General features: G+C 37.1%; 1 protein-coding gene across 1 annotated transcript; it reads right to left on the reverse strand.

Moving 5' to 3' along the window:
- Positions 1–6,771: 6,771 nt before the first annotated feature.
- On the reverse strand, positions 6,772–15,071 carry SPINK1 (serine peptidase inhibitor Kazal type 1). Its single transcript, XM_077137350.1, has 4 exons — positions 14,917–15,071; positions 13,080–13,111; positions 10,871–10,977; positions 6,772–6,893 (listed from the first exon to the last, which is right to left on the reverse strand). The coding sequence occupies exons 1-4, from the start codon at positions 14,969–14,971 to the stop codon at positions 6,848–6,850; spliced, it is 240 nt and encodes a 79-aa protein (XP_076993465.1). The 5' UTR covers positions 14,972–15,071; the 3' UTR covers positions 6,772–6,847.
- Positions 15,072–16,780: the final 1,709 nt, after the last annotated feature.

A 16,780-nucleotide genomic window follows, 5' to 3' on the forward strand; every position in this document is an offset into this window, starting at 1 on the left:
CCTTTCTTTACCTGTCATTTCAGTGGCATGAGGATCCCTGCATGACCAGATGACAGCTTCACCTTTCAGTTCCGTGGAGCTATTATGTTGTTTGGCAGAAGCAGTCTCCCCTGAGAGTTAAGGCCTCTGAAGAATCAGGGCTTAAATTTGCTGGGACTAGAAACAAAAATTCAAGTTGGACATTGAGTATACTCTCCATTGGTTCCCAGACCTGTGAATTCTGTGACAGAAACAGTATCTTAAATTGGCTGCTAGTTCAAAGCAGATGCCGCTTCCTTTAGGACACCTCTGCAGGGACTTGTCTGCCAGAAGGTGCTGTAACCAAATTTTCAGTAGACTGTTCTCACGTTCTGTAGGGCTGGGAATTTCTGGGTGATAGAGAACATGGCAAAACCACTGAATATGAAAGGTATGGGCCATTAACACACTTTGTTTTCTGTGGAATCAGTTCATTGGTCAGTAGCAATGTTATGTGGAATATCAAGATACTAAATAAGGCATTCACACTGGTGCCTATAGAGGTACTGAATTAGGAATGGGAAATCCATAGTAAGAATGCATATCTCCTCTAGTGGGGACAAATTACTGTCCAGTGAAATAAACCTGCCACCAGGTAGCTGTCTGGTCACCCTCAGGAATGTTGCCACAGCTTCAGTTTTCTGCTGTAATGGATGAATACTCAGCAATAATGGTAGCCAGATAAGCTCTGGTGGTATCCATGTTGTTGAGGCAATACATAACTTTTGTCCCTACTTCTGTGGCCATTTGGAACCTGAGCTCAATGGGTAATATTACTGGAGTGGCTAGGGAAAGAATTGACTGACATCCACCATAGAAACCATCTTGTCCATAGATTTATGCTTCAGCTCACTCCATGCTAACTTTACATTTTGATAATCATTTCACTGAAATAGATCTTTTCACCCTCACCAACGCTTTCCATTTTGAAACTTCTGGGAGATAGATGTTTGGCTATTCCATTTTTATTCAACTTCTCATATCATGTGACCCAGCTGACCACCACTGATTTTTTTGAAGTTAATATTTTACCATCCATGACCTCACATTTAAAAAAAATTTTTTCCTTGTTGACCTGGTCCTAAAATTTTTTTCTTGCATCAGCAGAATGTCTCTTCCTTCTCTACCTAACCTAGCCTCTCTTCTTTGTCTAAACTCTCCATATTTATCATTTTTTTCCATGGTTTTATCTATATGATGAAAATTCCCAAATGTATATATCTAGTTTTATTTCTCTTGCTTGAATTCCAGACAAATAGTCAGTTCTTATTATGGCTCTCCATTTCAGGTAACAAAATTTAATAAATTAAAAGATGAAACTTTATTCTTCATTTCCCACTTTCCACTCAAAACTTATTCCTCAATCTCCATCCATATGAAGTAGCCCAAAACCCAGCAATTATTCTTGATGCCTCCCTTTCTCTCCTTAACTACACACCCTGCACCCAAATCATCAGCAAGTCCTGTAGGTTTTATGTCCAAAATATATCTTGGATCAATCCTCTCCTCTCCATCTTCACAGTCGTTACCCTAATCTAAGCCACAGTGACCTATTAAATTAAATGAACTCAACAACATTTTGACTGGTCTTCATTTTGGACTCTTCTATTATCTATTCTTCATATAGTAGCCAGGATGATGTTTAAATACGTAGGGGGAAAAAAACCTTTAATAATTTCCCATTTAATCTAGAATGAAATCTAAACTTGTTACCATCATCTACAAGACTCCACATAATGTGGCCTCTTCCATCTCATCCCATGTTGCTATGTTACCTTCCCCATTGCTTACAAAGCTCCAGCCATAATGTTCTCATTTGTTTGTTTCCTCTTGATAATTAGTCTTCCTCTCTCCATTTGAGTGCTAGTGGCAAGAAGGGAAACATCTCTTCTGACATGGCTATTACTGAATCCCCCAGAGGTTAGAACAGTGCCTAGCATATAGTAGATGCTCAATAAATGGTTGTTGAATAAATAAATGGATGAATGAGTAAAACAATTCCGAACAGCTGGTTCAATAGGAGAAGGCTATGGACCAGTCCTTACATGGTTTAACAGATTGAGTTCTTTGCCTCAGGAAAGAAAACATGTTCTTAATCTGGAACCCATTTCTACAGGTGTGAACCCATTGTAAATAGGACCTTTTGAAGATGTAATTTTTAGTTAAGGTGCGGCAAACTGCATCAGGATGGGTCTTAGTCCTCTTACTTATAAAGAGAAAGCCACAGTGAGGAGCTGAAGCTGGAAGTCAGCCGGACCCTGGAAAATAAAGGAGAGGACATCGTGACGTCCATCACCACGTGACAGGAAAAGCCACGGACCCAAAGACCGCAGGCAGCCAGGACCAGAACACCGCAGTCTTTGGGGAGAAAGCATCAGTTTGTTAATGCGTCGATTTCTCCTGTTTCAAAACTATGAGCCAATAAATTCCTATTGTTTAAGTCAACCCACTGCGTGGTGTTTGCCATAGCAGCCTGGAAAACTAAGACATGTAGATTTGGAATTGCTTCCCTTGAACACTCTCTGTGAGGTGAACTGGCAGATAGAATGAAGGCTATCGGTGATAATGTTGGGAGAGATGAAGAGGTTTCAGCAGCCTGTTTGTGCTCGGAGGAGGCCTTAAAGCAAAATTAAAATGCTGTCTCATTTTCTTGTTCAAATTCTGAACAATTAATTGCAGCCTTCCCTATGCATTCCCTCATCATTTCCAAAAATGGAGAATTAACGCATCACATTAAATCCTAATTCAGCCTGCTTTCTGTAGAAGGCCCAGTTCAAAGCTGGCACATAGAAGTAATCAATACTGGTTAGCTCCTATTTATTTTACCTTTAAGTATGAAAGATAATGTCTATTAAGTCATTCTTTTAAATATTTTACAGGTCTCTAGGACTCCAAATTAAACACTTTATTTCAAAAATAGGTTTTTTAAAAAAGCACGAGTCTTTTCGGTAATTAAAAGGTCTTTTAAAAGTAACTGATATTTAATAGTCAAAAATATTACTTGTTTTGAATGTGACCTTCCAGAACCACATTTACTATAAGACATTAAATTTTCACTGTCTTGCTCTCTGCTTCTTATTCTTTCTCTATTCCTGTGTTGGTCTCTGTGGATTTTTAATACTCCACAAGACCCGTTCCGTTTTCTCCTCCTGTAACATCCACAGTTTTGTATTTTTTGTTTGTTTGTTTTCTTTTTCTTGGGGTTTACTTTTTTTTTTTCTATTTCTAGCATAACTTATTCCCTAACAACTCCTCATTCCCAGTTTCCTCACATTCCTTTATTCCCTTTTTCTTCCTTTAAGAGGGACTAATCCAACCCAAATAGTATTTATTTTATTCTATATTTCTTATTTGTAATTTCAAATGCAATGAGTAGGATGAGTTACTATTCCTATCAAAAGACAATTGACCTCAAACAGCATGCCATCCAGTAGCCTGGCATTTTCCCTGGCTTTTTTCTAACCAGTCTTTTTTTTTTTTATTGTTGTCTGTTTTTCAGTGGTTTTTTATTTGACTAAAAGCAAAATATCTATATTATCCCTTTCAGGGAACATCTATTTTATTACCTACATATTCTGTATTTTTCCTTAAAATTTAGCTATCATTTAAGCAATGAAAGAAAAGAGGAAATTGTTGGCAGTGCTAGATCTTTGAGAATTAAGAGCTTTGCAAGTTGCCTCTTTTATCATGCAAATACATTTTATTTCTACTTAATTTGAATAAACTAAGATTTCTAGGGGATACAATGGATCAGAAAATGAAATAAAGGTTCAGTATTTCTCATGTTCCTGTTTCTTAAGAGACTTAGGATATGTATTTTTTCAATGTTTAATTTAAACATAGTTTATTTCTTATGAGGGGGCAAAAATATTTTTGATTTACTGTTCCCTTTGGATACTTCATATTTCAAAAACTCTGAAACCAGTGAAGGAAACGGCAGAATTCGACTGACCCTGTGACTAGTGGAGTTTACCTGCATTTCTATACAGCTCTTATCTTTACCCATGGAGCCCCTGGTCATTACATCTCACCATATAGAAAGTAATGCTAGGCTTAATGAAGGCAGTAATTGCTGAGGCAGTTGCCAGCTGAGTTTACTCCCTTATTCTTTCCCAGGACCACAAACATCTCCCAGTTTTTTCTCAGCCATTACTCTTTCATAATTTGAGGGTGTGACCTATAATTCTGGAATTTTTTTAAAGTACAAAACAGAGAGAAATTAGTCTAATCTTGGAGGAATCTATTCCACAAAATCTCTGACAATTCAATAATACAATGAATTGTTTACTGAAGTCAAGTTTCGTCACAGAAACGTTGAGGTGCGGGAGACAATGAATTGCATGTTTAGAGAGCTCAAAGGGTTAGAAGATTAAAATAATAATAATAATAGCTAACACTTCTTGGTCACTTACTATGCAGCAACACTGCTCTAATTGCCCTATGAGGGAATTATTAATCACCCCATATTAAAGATGAGGAATTTGAGACTTTGAAAAATTTTGTGACTTCTCCAGGGACACATAGCTAGATAATGGCAGACCCAGATTCAAACCCAAGAATCAAGAGCTCCTAAATCTTAACCGTTGTAGTATATGTTTCCCTACTGAGATAAAAATCAGTCTGTCTTTAATTCCTACTCCATTAGTCTAACATGTAGCATTTGGGGCCACATAGAACTTGTTCATTCTGTCATATGTGACAGAAAAAGAATAACAATTGAGCACCTCCGAGGTTTTAGAATCTGGAATACAGCAGTGAAAAAGGGCCAAGTTTCTCCTTTCATAGGGTTGAAAATACCCCATGATTTCATTGATTGAAAATATCCACCATGTTCCATGCTTTGCCGTTTCTCAGCCCAAATCTCTCCCCTTCTTTCAACCACTTATTTTAGGACAAAGCTTCAAATTATTATCAATCTTGGTGGTCTCCCTCCTCTAAACACATTCCAGTTTGTAAGTATCTTTCTGAAAAATGAACATAGCTACCATTAATGAACATATTAATCCACATATTGCCCCATGGCTGGGTGAGACAATCATTAAAGGCAGACAGTCTGGGCTCATGTCTTGCCTTTGCCTACAACATCCAAGTGACTTCTTCCTCTCTGGACTTATAAAATGGCCCAATTATACAAAATGTTTTCCAGTATTCAATGATTCTATTCACAGGAGCAAAGTTCCTTAATATTAGAGGTGTCCTTCAGGTGTCCTCTAATGTCATAGATGAGATTCTGGAAGCCATCTTGCCTCTGTAACTTCTGACAGCCCGATACACAGTTAGATTCGTATTTGGCTGAGTTACTTGGAAGACCACAGCATCCCCTAGTGGTTATATTTAAATATTAAGACATGTATAGTCTAAAATTAACCTAAACCTTAGAGAGTCGTGCAACTGTGTTGTTTACAAGTGTGACATAGATTTTGATTAGCTATTTCTGGGGAATGGATGATCGATTTCCTGCTGTGTATTAGAGAACTTGATGTATCTCAGGCTCTTTTAGTCCCTTATCCACCTCTCCATTTAAGACCAGTTGTTCATGAACTAGGAGATTCAAACTGCTTTTTCTTCCCTTTTATAGTAGCTGTGAGTACTTTTTTTTTTTTTTGGTGTAATGTCTTCTTTCTCTTTTATTTGCTGTCCCTGATTATAAACATATATACCCGTTTAATATGAGATTGTTACCTAAAGTTCCTAGGAAAGAAATCGCAAAGAGAAATCCATTGAGATAATGCTGTGGTTTAGTAGGAATTGCAAAGAGAAATCCATTGAGATAATGCTATTTAACTAGACTTGGAGTCAATCCCGGGTTAAAAACCTAACTCTGCAACTTTATTTGCTGGTGTTTTTACGCAGGTTACTTTTCTAATTTTGCTTACAAAGATGAGCCTGGAAGGTGGGCCACGGTGGCTCAGCAGGTAAGAGTGCTTGCCTGCCTGCCATGCCCGAGGACCCGGGTTCGATTCCCAGTGCCTGCCCACGTAAAAAAAAAAGATGAGGCTGGATAACTTTATAGGTAATTGCATAACATAAAACAAAGTGAACTACACCAGGTCCTCATGATCAGTTTATCTGACCTATAGTCTTTTCTTTCCTTGCCAGAGCATGTTAAGGATGGTTTGATTGTGGAAGGATCCTTTGCCAGCTTAATTCAGAACCAAGCCCTTTTTGCCTCTGATTTTCCCTATGATACACGTCTCTAATTCAAGTCCTAGGTGAAGCCCTCTATCCAAACCTCAGGTTATCAGGAAGAAATGATAGCTCTGCAGTAATACTGTTCACCTCAGTAGCTAAGAGGAAATTGTTTCTTCCTGGAGAAGAATTAAGTCTAAATTCAGAGCATCACTGAGAAAATGTTTATTCAATGATTCAGATCCTCTTTGAGAAGATAATTTCTGACCTAAAATCTACATTCTGAAATACACAGAAAATTTTAAGGACTAAACTTTCTCCCACCAGATAGACAACTCTTAGAATTCTTTATGTTATGCGCTAGAATCATATCAGGCACAGTAGATGCTCAATTAAATCTCAAGGAAACCTGAAGAAATTATTTCAGTGGAAGGTGATAGGTATTGTTTCTGGACTGAGAGTTTTCCGACCACTTCTTACAATCATAGTCTAGTACTCTTTGGGTTTAAAGGTATTCACAACCAACTGTGTCCTATCATTTAATATCTAAAAGGCATGACAATCTCATTTACTAAGAGAGAGGCCTAAGTGTGTGGGAAATGTGGGGAAGGAAAGGGCAGGAAGTATTCACATGCATTTATTTAACAATCGAACCATCGAGACATTGTTTTGACCTTATGGGATTTCAGAACCTGCGTTCTCAGCAAGGCCCAGATTTTAGAATGCGGACAGAAGTCTGGCGATTCCTGTAGGAGAGAGAGAGAGAGAGAGAGAGAGAAAAAAAACAGCTTAAACTTTACTGAGCAAAAATAGACCACAAAAGTAAAATAACAAAAAAATAAGCTTTTATTACAATACAAATATTAGAGATTTAGTCTCATTTCTGCCATTCTTCATATATTCATTAACTAATCAAATATTTACTGAGTATTCTTAGGCATACTGGACACAGAAAGGAAAGATGTCTACCCTTATGGAGTTTACATATCTAAACCATCGCTGCTTCTTTTGCTTCTGATGTCACTACCCTAGCTGCCAGGTTGCCAACTTAGCTGTTTTCTAGGCTATCACAGGAAACTAAATGATTAATCCTTTGGCTTTCGAACTCTATTTCTGGGAGTTCATGTCTGTGAGCTCTTGCAAAACAAATCATATCTTTATCCCATATGGTATCTGGGAGCTCTAAGTGTCTACCCCTAATGAGAAAAACAACTCTGCTCCCCACACACCATTCTTCCCAAACCAATTTTCTCTTCTCGAAGCTAAATATTTCTAGATTCTATAATTGTTCCTCATAAAATTTGTTTCCAGAGCTTCATTTTTTTAATGATTATTTCCTTTGGAGATACTGGCTTATAAAAGTTCTTCCACTTCTCTATTACTTTGCACCACCATAAATATCACTCAGTCTTCCATATATTGTTTTACTGAGATAAAATACATATAAAATCATTATTTTAACCATTTATAATTATACAATTCAGTGGCATTTAATATATTCATAATGCCGTACAGTCATCACCACTATCTAATTCCAAAACATTTCTATTGCCCTACTAGCAATCACTTCCCATTCTCTCCTATCACCATCCTCTGGCAACCGCTATTCTAATCTCTGCCTCCATTTCCATACATTATTTTTCTGGATCTTGTTGGATCTTCATTTTAAAAGTTTTCAATGCTTTCTTGTCCCAAAGTCATTACACACTCTCAATACTTGTTTCTGAATCAGTTAACATACAACACTACAAGCAGCCAAACTGAGCATGCAAGGGTTGATATATTTTCTGTTGATAGCCACATTTAGTTAAAATTGAACAGTACTGAAAAATTCATTTTCTCAGTTGTGTTAGCCATATTTTAATTGCTTGATAACAATTTTAATTGCTCAGTAATTGACTAGTGGCTACCACATCGGATAGCACTGATATAAAGCATTTTGATCAGTGCAGAAAGTTCTACTGGATAACCCTAGTCTATAGAAAAGGATCCTCAATGACCAGGAGATCTAGAAGAAATAAAAGGAGGACTTACTGTTTATCTACCAAGCATATGGTGATGAAGAAGACTATCAGGCAAGCCTTTCTTTGGTGTTATCTACCGGCCACCCGACCCAACAACCAGGATCAGAGACTGGCTCTGATTGCTGTGTCTATATACTAATTAGTAATAGTTGAATTTTGTTTCCCCCAAATTTATGTGTAAGTCCTAACCCCCGGCACCTGTGAATGTGATCTTGTTTGGAAATAGGGTCTTTGCAGATGTAATCAAGTTAAGGATCTTAAGATCATCCTTGATTTAGGGTAGGCTCTAAATCCAATAATTGGTGTCTTTATAAGAGGAAGGAGGGGTCAATTTGAGACACGGAGACTTAGAGGGAAGGCTATGTGTAGTTGGAGACAGAATGCAATCATGTAGCTCCAAGTTAAGAAACACCAAGGACAGGGAACAAACAGCAGAAGTGAGGAGAAAGGCATGGAAGAGATTCTCCCTCAGATCCTCCAAAAGGAGCCAACCCTGCCAACACCTTGATTTCAAACTTCTGCCCCCCCACCCCAGAACTGTGAGAGAATACATTTCTGTTGTTTTAAGTTGCCAAGTTCCTAGTGATTTGCTATGGCAGTTCGAGGAGACCAATATAATAGTCAGTGGATTTGTTCTGGGCTTTTAAAGGGCAATAGAAAGAAAAGATTTATGGTACATTAGAAAATATAGTACATTTGAGAAAGCCATATCATTTCTGTAGGCTTCAGTTTTCTTATCTGAGAAATAGGAAGAGAGATTACATTGATGGCATTCAAATGTCCTTCCCACATTTATATCTTCTGAAAAGAATATAAAGAACAAGTAGGGATTAGTAGGTTTAAAAGGCTAAGGTTATAGGGCATTCCAGCCTTATGTCCATATTTTTCCAATATTTCATTCTAAAAAGTATGCCTTTTGATCTTGGCACTTGGAAATCCCCCAAGTCTCAAGGCTACTTGATTGCTGTCTCCTTAGATGGAAATATATCTGGCCCGAAAGTCAATATCATAGGTCATGAGAAAATGAACAAGTGGCTTCAAGCTCCTTTTGTGAACCTTTATAATGGAAACAAATTTGCATCAAAGCAGATCACATGATGTTTTGGATCTAAAACTACAGGACTTCAGGATATTAAATTTCTCACTATGGGGGAGCTAGGTCCCTTAACCTGGTTAAATTTGAGAGTTTTCTGAAATGGCTTAAAGCAATCCGGAAAGAAAGCTTGTATAATAGGGAAGGGAATTTATGTGCTCATATAATTTAAATTTACATTGTCATTTGCGCCCAAAACAAAGTCTTTAATATTAAATCAGTTCCAGAATAACTAAGAGGCTTCCCAGTCATTTGTGGAATCTCTTCTTTTTATTTCGATCATGTCACTTCTGGAATGCTTTTGTGATGCTGTCAAAATTCAGGTTCTCTTTTAAATGGCATCCTTTTCATGAAACCTTTTTTGACCCCTTTCAATAAGAAGAAATCTGTATCACTACATCACTCTGGCAGCACTTTGTTTATACCTCCTCTATGGCATTTGCCGCAAGCTACAAGAAGCTTATTTGTACTCATGGCCTCATATTCTCTTAGTTATAAACCCAAGGAAAGTGGGGGAGACTAGCACCAGGCTTAGCATGTTAAGTGTTCAGATACTGGGTAAGATAGAAAATCTGTGCAAATCTACTTCTGAAAGGCCCTGAGTCTGATTCACATCACCTGACTAAGGTCATTTCTGAAAATGAAACTTCATTGAGGCTGCCTCTACACAAATAAAAGTATTTCACAAATACATTTTGCTCATCCAATCTATCTGATTCATATTTGATATTTGAAGCTTTAGAAATCACCAAGAATTATTTTAAAAATAAAAGGTATTTTACGTGTATGAGCTTTTTTAAAACTTAGACTGTCTGCTGTTTTGTTATTCCAGCATGAGTTATTATGCAAGTAATTTTTTATTAATTTAGAGTCATTAAAATGCTTTCCCTCTTCTATTCCATCATCCTTTCAGTAACATTTTTTTACTCATTTTTATATTAAACCATGTTATTAAGTCATTTCTCTCTTTTGTTCAGTTTTTCCTTCTTGTTGGAATCCCTCACTCTTCTTTTTTGCTGCTTAGAGGAAAGGCTACAAAGTTTTCCAAATTGCAGCAGGCATAATTAGTGGTTTTTGTTTCGTGTTCTCAGCACATTCTGCTCAAACTTCTATCATAGCATTGACCACACTGTATTAGCACTGGGTATGAGACAACTGAGAGACAGATGTTACCTTCCTTCTGTACCCCACCCATATTTATCCTGGCACCTATCATTACAGCATAGTGGAAAGAACAAGGATTCAGTCCCAGAATGCCATTTATTGATGGTGGCATTTGAGCAATTTGTTTAAACTGAATTTCAATTTCCTCATGTGTATTATTTACCTCATATACTTGTGAATGTTAAGTGCTTAGCATAATGTAGTGATGCAATAAATATTTTCTATCCAAATAAACATACATGAACATCTCTATATAATCATACTGATATATGAAAATGAGAGAGAGAGAAAATTAGTCTTGGAAAAAAGCAATCTTTTGGCTTTTCTCATGGTAAGATTCATGTTTTTGGTATATTGAGACTGCAGAGTGATAAGATATATGGAAGTTTGAAGACAACTATTTAAAATAAGTATTTTAAAAGAAGTTCTAGTTTATACTCACTTGTTTTCAAGACATAGCTGGCATTCATTGGGATAAGTATTTCCATCAGTCCCACAGACAGGCTTATAAATCTTGGGGCATCCAAGCACCTTTATGTTACAATGAGCCTAAAAATGTTATTAAACAGAATTATTTCCCATTATTTTCCATCCTTTCAGTTTATAGCATAATGTCTAAAATGGTTCTGTTCACTCTGTAGTCAAGTTGAAGATGTGATCATGACAGTAGTTGGGAGAGTGAAGCTATATGTTTTAAGGGAACTGATTTTAAGATTTGGAGTCAGATCTGGTTGTAAGTAATGCCTCTGCTATTTACGAGTTATAAAACTTTGACAGGTAACTTGGTTTCTCTCAACCTTAGTCTCCTCATCTGAAAAATTGGAGTCATATTTTCATTTTCCCCACATATCTGATAGTGGTGTTGTGAAGTTTAAATGACATGAGTGAGATGATCAAATTTATAATTTCTGCAGTGCTTGCTCCTCTCAGGCCAGACTCACCTTAGGGCATGTCCTTCCTTGAAGAACAGTGTTGTACACTCACAACAGTGACTTCTCTTGCACAATCTGTTTCCTTTATTTCCATAAGATCACTGAATGACTATTATGGGTCAAACACTTTCCTCAGTGCTTTTTATGTATTATTCTATTTAAACCTCACAACTATCCTATGAAACTTTTTTGTTTTTTAAATAAAAGAAGTTGTGGATTTACAGAAAAATCATGAAAAAATACAAGATTCTCATAAACCATCCTATTATTACCACCTTGCATTGGTATGGTATATTTATTAAAATTGATAAAAGTACATTTTTATAATCATACTATTAATTATAGTCCATGTTTTAATTTAGGGTTCACTGTATTGTGAAGCCCCATGTATTATTTCATTTAATTTTTTATTCTATGACTTTATTATTAATACTCATTCTTTAGGTAAAAATAATGGGTACAAAGTGATAAAATCACCAATATTACGTGGTTAGTAATTGCTAGATCCAGGAATCAAACCCAGTCACTTTAGTTCCTGAGTTTTAACTTTTAACTGCTTCACTCTACTTCTTCTCACCCCATTTACGTTTTGCAAAAACTTACTTATCATTCATGGTTCAAAATAAATTTCACTTTCCATGATGGTTAATCAGATATGTCAACTTGGCTAGGCTATAGAACTCGCTTATTTAATCATTTGTGTATTGTTGTGAAGGTGATTTGTAGATGTGGTTAGTATCTACAGTTAACTCTAAGTAAAGATTACCATAAAAACGTAGGTGGGTATCATACAGTCAGTTGAAGGCCTCAAGAAGAAAAACAGGTTCTCAGAGAAGAAAAAATTCTGATTCAAGACTACATTATCAAATTTCATCTGAATTTCTAGCCTGCCAGCTTAACTTACAAATCTGATCTCAAGACAATAATATCAACTTTTTCCTGGCTTTCCAGCCTTCCAGCCTGTCCCATAGATTTTGGGCTTACTAGCCCCTACATTCACATGAGCCAATTCTTTAAAATAAATCTCTTTACACACACACACACACACACACACACACATACACACACTGATACACTTACTTAGGGACACCTTCCATGATCTCTATCTTGGTTAGGTTCTTAATGGTACTAGATCTTAATAATACTTTTCACAAATGTAATAATTTATTCATTTATGAACTGAAGTTTCTCATCTGCCACCACACTAGATAAGAGGGACACTTCTGGTCTCTAAATTTACTGAAATTACCTTTAAAACATAAGAAAAAAATGGAAAAGTCAAGTCGAGAATATCTTTCTAGAAGAACAACCTAGCTTATTACTGTGTTTTTTTGGTAATTACAAATTAGAGTTACACCTGAGTAATTACCTACAGGGTCAAACTAGGTGTAAGGAGGAAGGGTTAATTTGAGTAGAGTTGAGAAGGATTCTACTTAAAAGGCTTCTCCTACTAGCTAAGTCCAAGTACCTGTTAAAAACTCCTTTACAGCAAGCATTATATGTCCACATAGAACTTTCCTGTGCACCAGTGAGTTTGATCTTAGACATCAGCCTGTGAGGAGAGTGGTACTTCCATGTGGATTTTATAGGTTAAGCCTCTCTAATATTTACATTCATCACCTTGCCTTCAGGCTATACTGAAGAGTGACATCTAGATTGCGATTTTGTATTATAAACAGATTCGACTTGAGAAATGAGAAACTGCAAATTTCTTTTTACCTCTCTTCCTTGGAATTCAGCTTCAGTGTTACCTAGAAAACATAAATCAGAAATGTTAGTTGGGTCCCAAGATGGGAAAAGCAAGATCTATTCTCTCTCTGTCTCTCTCTTTTTTTTTAGAGCCATTCTTACGCTTTTTTTTTTTCTTTTATGAAGACCCTGACTTCTTTGCAGCCCTCTTCCATTGCCCTACCCCTTCTCGTTTTCATCATCTCTCAAGGGCATCTGACTGGTTTCCATCTGTTTCCTACCTGATGAAATCTTGAAAAAAATAAGCACAAAATTTACCATTACCAAAGTATTTCAATTTGCTATTTCAGATATGTTAATCCATTTCCTTAAAGGTGAAACGCAGTCCTTCTTGCTTGAAGCCTATTAGGTCCTGAGCAAATATCTGTAGAATGTCTACTGACATTCTCACAACCTTTGATCTCACAGCCACTTAGTGATAGAGGAAGCTTAACTCTCTTTATCTCAGTTTATAGATCACGGTAAAGTGCATCTCTATGACTCTGAGACAGTTATCCCTAGCAGGAACCAAGTTTTCTGACACAGCACCAACTTTTTAAATGACATTCAAGTGCCCTTTTGTAAGTGATATAAAAAAATGAAGCTCTTTGATAACTCACCATCCGTTCCCCAAAGAACTATTTTCTAATTACATTATACTGAATGACTGTAGTTCAAATTCACATTTTTAGAATTTACAGATGGTTAGAATAACCACTCTGCATTCTCCAGAGTGTTGGAAGTCTTATTACATCATGCAGGGGATGGTAACTATGATGAGTTCACTGAAGGGAAAGGGAACTAATCTGGGAGGACTCCAAGGAGGAAATATCAGTGAGATTTGATTTTGATATCAACAATCTCTGAGTCACCTAGTTACAGAAAATATTAACATTTAGTCTTCCTCTAGTGCTGCTGTTTATTTCTCTTTGTTTTTAGTGGCTACTTTCAGGTAGAGTTTCTTCCTACTAAGTACTGGAAAATAATGAAGCATCTATGGGCTTGGGGAATATGGTCCCCTGAAATAGTCAGGACCTGGTATTGTTGGGATCTCACTGGATTTCAGAATCTAGGTGCATCTGAAGATGGGTGAGCAGGTGGTCACCCCCACAGGCATCTGTTTGTATAAGTTATAATGCAAGAGGAAGGGAAAAGGGCCTACTGCTCCCATAAATATTTAGCAAATACAACAAATGACATGCTTTCTCTTTTTAGCCAAGTGCCAAGTCAGCTCCCGTTAGGTTTCTTTGCAAGGTCTACAAGATTAATTTGAAAATATTAACCATTTTCAATGACATATTGGCAGCTCATTTCAATCCCATGGGTTCAGAATCATCTGCCAACATTGTTGAGACATACATACACCATGTGTAGTCAAGCAGAATGATTTCTGTGGACACATACTGCAGGTCAAAAAGTAAAATTTTTAAACAAACTGCCTTCTATATAGAATAATGAAAAGCCATTGTTATCTATTTTAATGCAGTTCCATGGGAATTTGAAATTTGTAAATTGGCCTTAAACTTTGCAGTTAGGAGAGCACTTAAGGTTGAAATAATCCCACCTTCTTTTCTTTATCATATCCCTGACAAAATGTCAGTCTCCAGTACTTAGATGAAAACCATTCCATCTCTGGACTGTTCTAATTTGTAGATATTTTTCCTCATGTTTATGTTTAAAATCCTCTTTCCATAATTCTCATCCATTGCTTATATTTCATCTCACTGGGACCAGAAGATCTAATTTAAAGTCTAGAGGGTAAAGTGCTCAGCAAAGCATCAGTTCAAAAGTTTTCATTCAAATGAAAAAAACATACATAGACACCTACCGGAGAAAATGAGCAGGGCCAAGGCACTGAACAGAAAGATGCCTGTTACCTTCATGGCTGAATTTCTGTGTCCAGAGCTCAGATGAAAACTGCACCAAGTTTACCGCTTCTTTCCAGAGCCCTGGGACTGGAAGGTTCATATATATGGAGTGATAATACAGGCTCCACCCGCTGTGCTACCAGTTACCTCCTTGGTTATTGATTGACTCCATATCAGAGCCTGGCCCCAGGTTGAATGTCACCTGTGGAATAAAAGGGAAAGAGCAGGTGGGTCTGAAATATCCAAAGCCAAGATTCTGTCAGGAAAACAGTTCTGGTGGTTAGTTAGTTAAATCTGTGGCGAACTCCTTCTGTGACTATGGGAAGGGCCTTCTCTTCCTGAACCCCAGTTTTCTCATCTATAAAGTGAGGGTATAAACTAGATGCTCTCCAAGATCCCGCCTACTCAGCAGTCCTGGACATGTAAGCGGGCCTGGATGTCTAAAATATCCCCTCCATTCTTTCTTCTTTTTCTTTATTTCTACCCTGTCTTAGTCTTCTTTCTCTCATTTTCTGTCACCCCTTCACAAAGGTTAAAGTAGCTGATAGAGGTTCAGGTTGGAGACAGGGAGAATCAGTTCCTTAGAGTGTGTATGGCGGCATGTGGAACATTGGAACCTCTTTCTGGCTTATGTTCTTGGAAACTTTTGCTGTGTCTCTGTTTATTCACCTAAAAATAGAAATAATAATAGAAATACAGTTCTATTATAGATATAATATATCTTATAATGTATTATAAATTTTATATGTTATAACATAATATATCAGATATAATAATATATCTATTATATTAACAGTTCATTAAAAAATATATACACACTGTCTCCATTTTCTCTCATCTTTATGCATGTTTGGAGAGTAGAGGCACTGACAGCCCTTGTTTCAAACAGCCTTTTTAATGATGTTTGCATATTAGCTTTGGAAAATGGAGGTGGTGTCTCCCTGTGTAGCAAAGGTCAGGTTTGTTCACTATCCAGGATAATAAGGATAACATTTGTCTTCAGAGCAAATTTCACGTGGATTTTCTGCCCTTTAAAAAGATGTAGGGGAGAAAAAAACAGATGTGGGGGGCGGTGCGGTGGTGGCTCAGTGACAGAATTCTGCCCTACCGTGTTGGAGATCCAGGTTCGATCCCAGTGCCGTCCCATGCGAAAAAAAAAAAAGATGTGGGATTTTAAAAAGCTTGGCATTCTTCTCCAATAAGAAAACTGCACTTTCTCTGCAGGTATCACTTGACCCTCTTCCTGTAGCCCTGTAGGAACTGGGGCTGGGATACCAGCACAAACATTGACATGCTGGCTTTTGCCAGAATAATTCAGTCTCTCATCTGTGACCTGGGAATCTGTATCTTCTGCCAGGATGCACTAAATTGTGGCAGACTAACTTGTTAGCATTCAAGTAGGGTAAAATCTCAGATCTTCAAAGGTCTCAAAATATGTCAGACACTGTTCTCATCTCTGGGGATATACCAGTAAGATAATAAAGTTCCCACCTCCGCAGAGCTACCCTTCCATTCTAGTTAGGAAACATAGGCAATAAACAAATCAACAATTAATTATAAAGTATTCAAGATTGTGATACATATTATGGAGACAAAGAATAGGGCAGATAAGGGTGCTGGGTGTTTGAGGAGAGGACATTTATTACAGGATGGTCAGGGAAAGACTTGGTGGTTAGATGCCATTTGAGCAAAGACATGATGAAGGAAAGTGTGGAATTGAGCCATACAGATATCCAAGAAAGTGCATTACAGGCAGAGAGCAAGGTGCAAAGGCTTTGAGGCAGAGTATGCTAGAGAAAAATCCAGGATGTCAATCTGACTCTC

Source organism: Tamandua tetradactyla, chromosome 20, assembly GCF_023851605.1.
Source record: "Tamandua tetradactyla isolate mTamTet1 chromosome 20, mTamTet1.pri, whole genome shotgun sequence".
NCBI classification, from domain to species: Eukaryota; Metazoa; Chordata; class Mammalia; order Pilosa; family Myrmecophagidae; genus Tamandua; species Tamandua tetradactyla.